This window comes from Palaemon carinicauda, chromosome 13, assembly GCF_036898095.1.
Source record: "Palaemon carinicauda isolate YSFRI2023 chromosome 13, ASM3689809v2, whole genome shotgun sequence".
In the NCBI taxonomy this organism is placed as follows: domain Eukaryota; kingdom Metazoa; phylum Arthropoda; class Malacostraca; order Decapoda; family Palaemonidae; genus Palaemon; species Palaemon carinicauda.
In genome coordinates this window covers 102,092,932-102,095,431 of record NC_090737.1, presented here as the reverse complement: position 1 = coordinate 102,095,431, position 2,500 = coordinate 102,092,932, and the positions used below count along the sequence as shown (strand labels likewise).

At 36.7% G+C, this 2,500-nt stretch overlaps 1 protein-coding gene across 1 annotated transcript in view; it reads right to left on the bottom strand.

Moving 5' to 3' along the window:
• The window catches only part of LOC137652010 (uncharacterized), a 33,126-nt gene that overhangs the window by 2,176 nt on the left and 28,450 nt on the right, over positions 1-2,500 (bottom strand). The window contains exon 4 of the mRNA XM_068385219.1: positions 1,817-2,006. Within this exon, the coding sequence (XP_068241320.1) occupies positions 1,817-2,006 (190 nt within the window). The remainder of the gene's footprint in view (positions 1-1,816; positions 2,007-2,500) is intronic.

Sequence of the window (2,500 nt, the reverse complement as noted above, 5' to 3'; positions counted from 1 at the left end):
TAACTATTGTAAGAGACGATATGACAAAAGAAAACAAAGAAACATCTCGACAGTGGCCTACAGAGATTTTTTTTTCTTTTTTTTTTTTTTTTTTTGATAGGCAGTCGAATCCTAAAGGAGATTACTGCTAAAATTTGGTGAGGTGAAAAGGTATACTACGAAGTAAAAAATATGGCACTGTGTGTTTTTGTCTTTAGATACACCTTGACCTTCGTAAATTTAACAGAGTATAGTCTTCCAAGATTGGCTTTTTCGTTTTCCGAAGCCCCTTTTGGGTACTTGGTGTTCACTACGTAGTCATAGATAATATCGAGGTTGTCCGATTTCCGTTCAGCAGCCATACTGACGACGTTTGGACAAGTGATGCTGTGATCGGGTTAACCTGGGTTTACATACATCCCAACACACTAGAGATCAAAGGCTTACTACCGGGTACAAGATAATCAAAAAAAAAAAAAAGGTTTGATTTGCGGCCCAAGGACGAGAAATGGTCATTGTAATTATCGTCCTCTTTGTGGTCATCCCGATGAATTAAGGAACGCTAGACTTATGTGCACTAGTATTATACATCATGCAAATTTACTCACTGAATGTGTCTTAGGTTCGTTTGAAAAAAAAAAAAAAACACACACACACACACTCACTTAAGGATGGCCGCATCGACCGTGCTTTTATCACTGTACGAGTATAATAATCGCAAAGAAGAACTAAGACTTCAAACAGATAAATTCATGACATCAATAAATTCTACAAATAGAGGAAACCGTACATGTATATACGTGTAACCTAAAAATTTTGTGTTGACCCTGATCAAAAGCAATTGATTAATATTTATAAATGATGAGATACTACGCAAAAACAAGGGGGGTAGTTTGAAACCAGGGGGGTAGCTTAAAACCGGTTTCAAGTTATCCCCCCCCCCCGTAGCCTGAAACCGGTTTCAAACTACCGGGCGGTAAGATTTGGAGGGGGTAATTTGAAACCGGTACACCTGGACTGCGTTGCGGGCTACAAATATATCTACATTTCGTTGTTGCTTTTACGTTTGCCTATGTAGTAAGGAAAAATACGCAAAAAAGTGCAGAATGACCGGAGAAAAACACACTTCCAAGTCTTAATACGATTTGCAATTTTACTGGTCATAAAATCTGTCTCTTTTTCTTTCATTCTTAATCTGAAAAAAAAGTCAAATAAGCGATTTTTCATCGAAAGAAAAGAGTTTATCTATTCCTCAATTGTAATAATGACTTCATAATCTACGTAATAATTTCATCTTCCCAAACCCTAATCCTTATTCAATTAACAGACAAGTAGATAACGTAGGAGTGAATACCCAAAAATACACGAGAGTTTCTGACATTGGTGCCAACAGGCCATCTTGAATATTGCAAAACAACTAATTTTGAGTAGCACCCTTTAATAATTTATTTAGAGTTCTGGAGAAATTTTGATTACTCATAATGTGTCAGAATACAAAGTTATACAAGGAGCCACCCAAATATTCCCCATATTCCATACCACTTTCACCATTCCCATTGGTGTAATGAAAGAATACCGAGGGAGAAGAAAACCATCTACCCATCGAGGAAAAAAAATGGATTAACACCTAAATTTGTTGAAAACTACTTCTTAATTTAAGACGTTCCAGGCCACAGATATTGGCTTCATATTGATAATTCCTAGGAGCCCAAATGTCATTTTGACCTGCTGTATTTGAAATACTTTTTCCTAATACAATAATTTCTCGAGAAACGGGTTCAAACCTTTCATGAGATTAGCCAACGAAAGTTTATTTTTTTTGCATTTGTAAACGTACCTCAATAGCAGTAAATGAGGCTGCATGGCCTCCGTCTGAACCATATGGCAAAACATGGATTTCATTCACTAATTTATTTGCTCCCAGGTCCACATACCACCAAGGATGAACGACACTGGTGTGAGAATGGAAAAAGTTGTCACTGCCGTCGATGCCGTCCACAGCCATGTCTTTTACCATAGCAGAAGAACTGGGGATATACAAGAAAACAGACGCGGTCATTTTCTCTATTCTTTTTAGGCTCACACTCAGACTTTTTTATATTTCTTTTTTATTTCGCTATCAAACCTCTTCCCCGTAATGGGGATGGCTACATGGAAAAGTAAGACATCAGTTACTGACTGACTCATTCTTTTCAACTTCCCGGTTGGGTACCTTATTCGTTAACTTTACACCCTTATTTATGTCCTTGAGCTTCATTTTAATCACTCAGGTATGTTCGTGTCCTATACCTCCCATTATCTTTATCACCCTAGTTCTTTTATTTCAGTGCTGGCATCCAAGAATTTCGTTTATTCCTCCCAGACTAATTCCTCTTCACTATCTTTAACTTCTCCACATTATCAATTTTTTCTCTCAAAGGAAAAATGCCCTCTGGTTACTCCTCAAATTATCATAAAATTAATTAACTTTCAACTTACTATTCGTTCTACTTTGTACTAGCATATAATTTTTAAAAATACA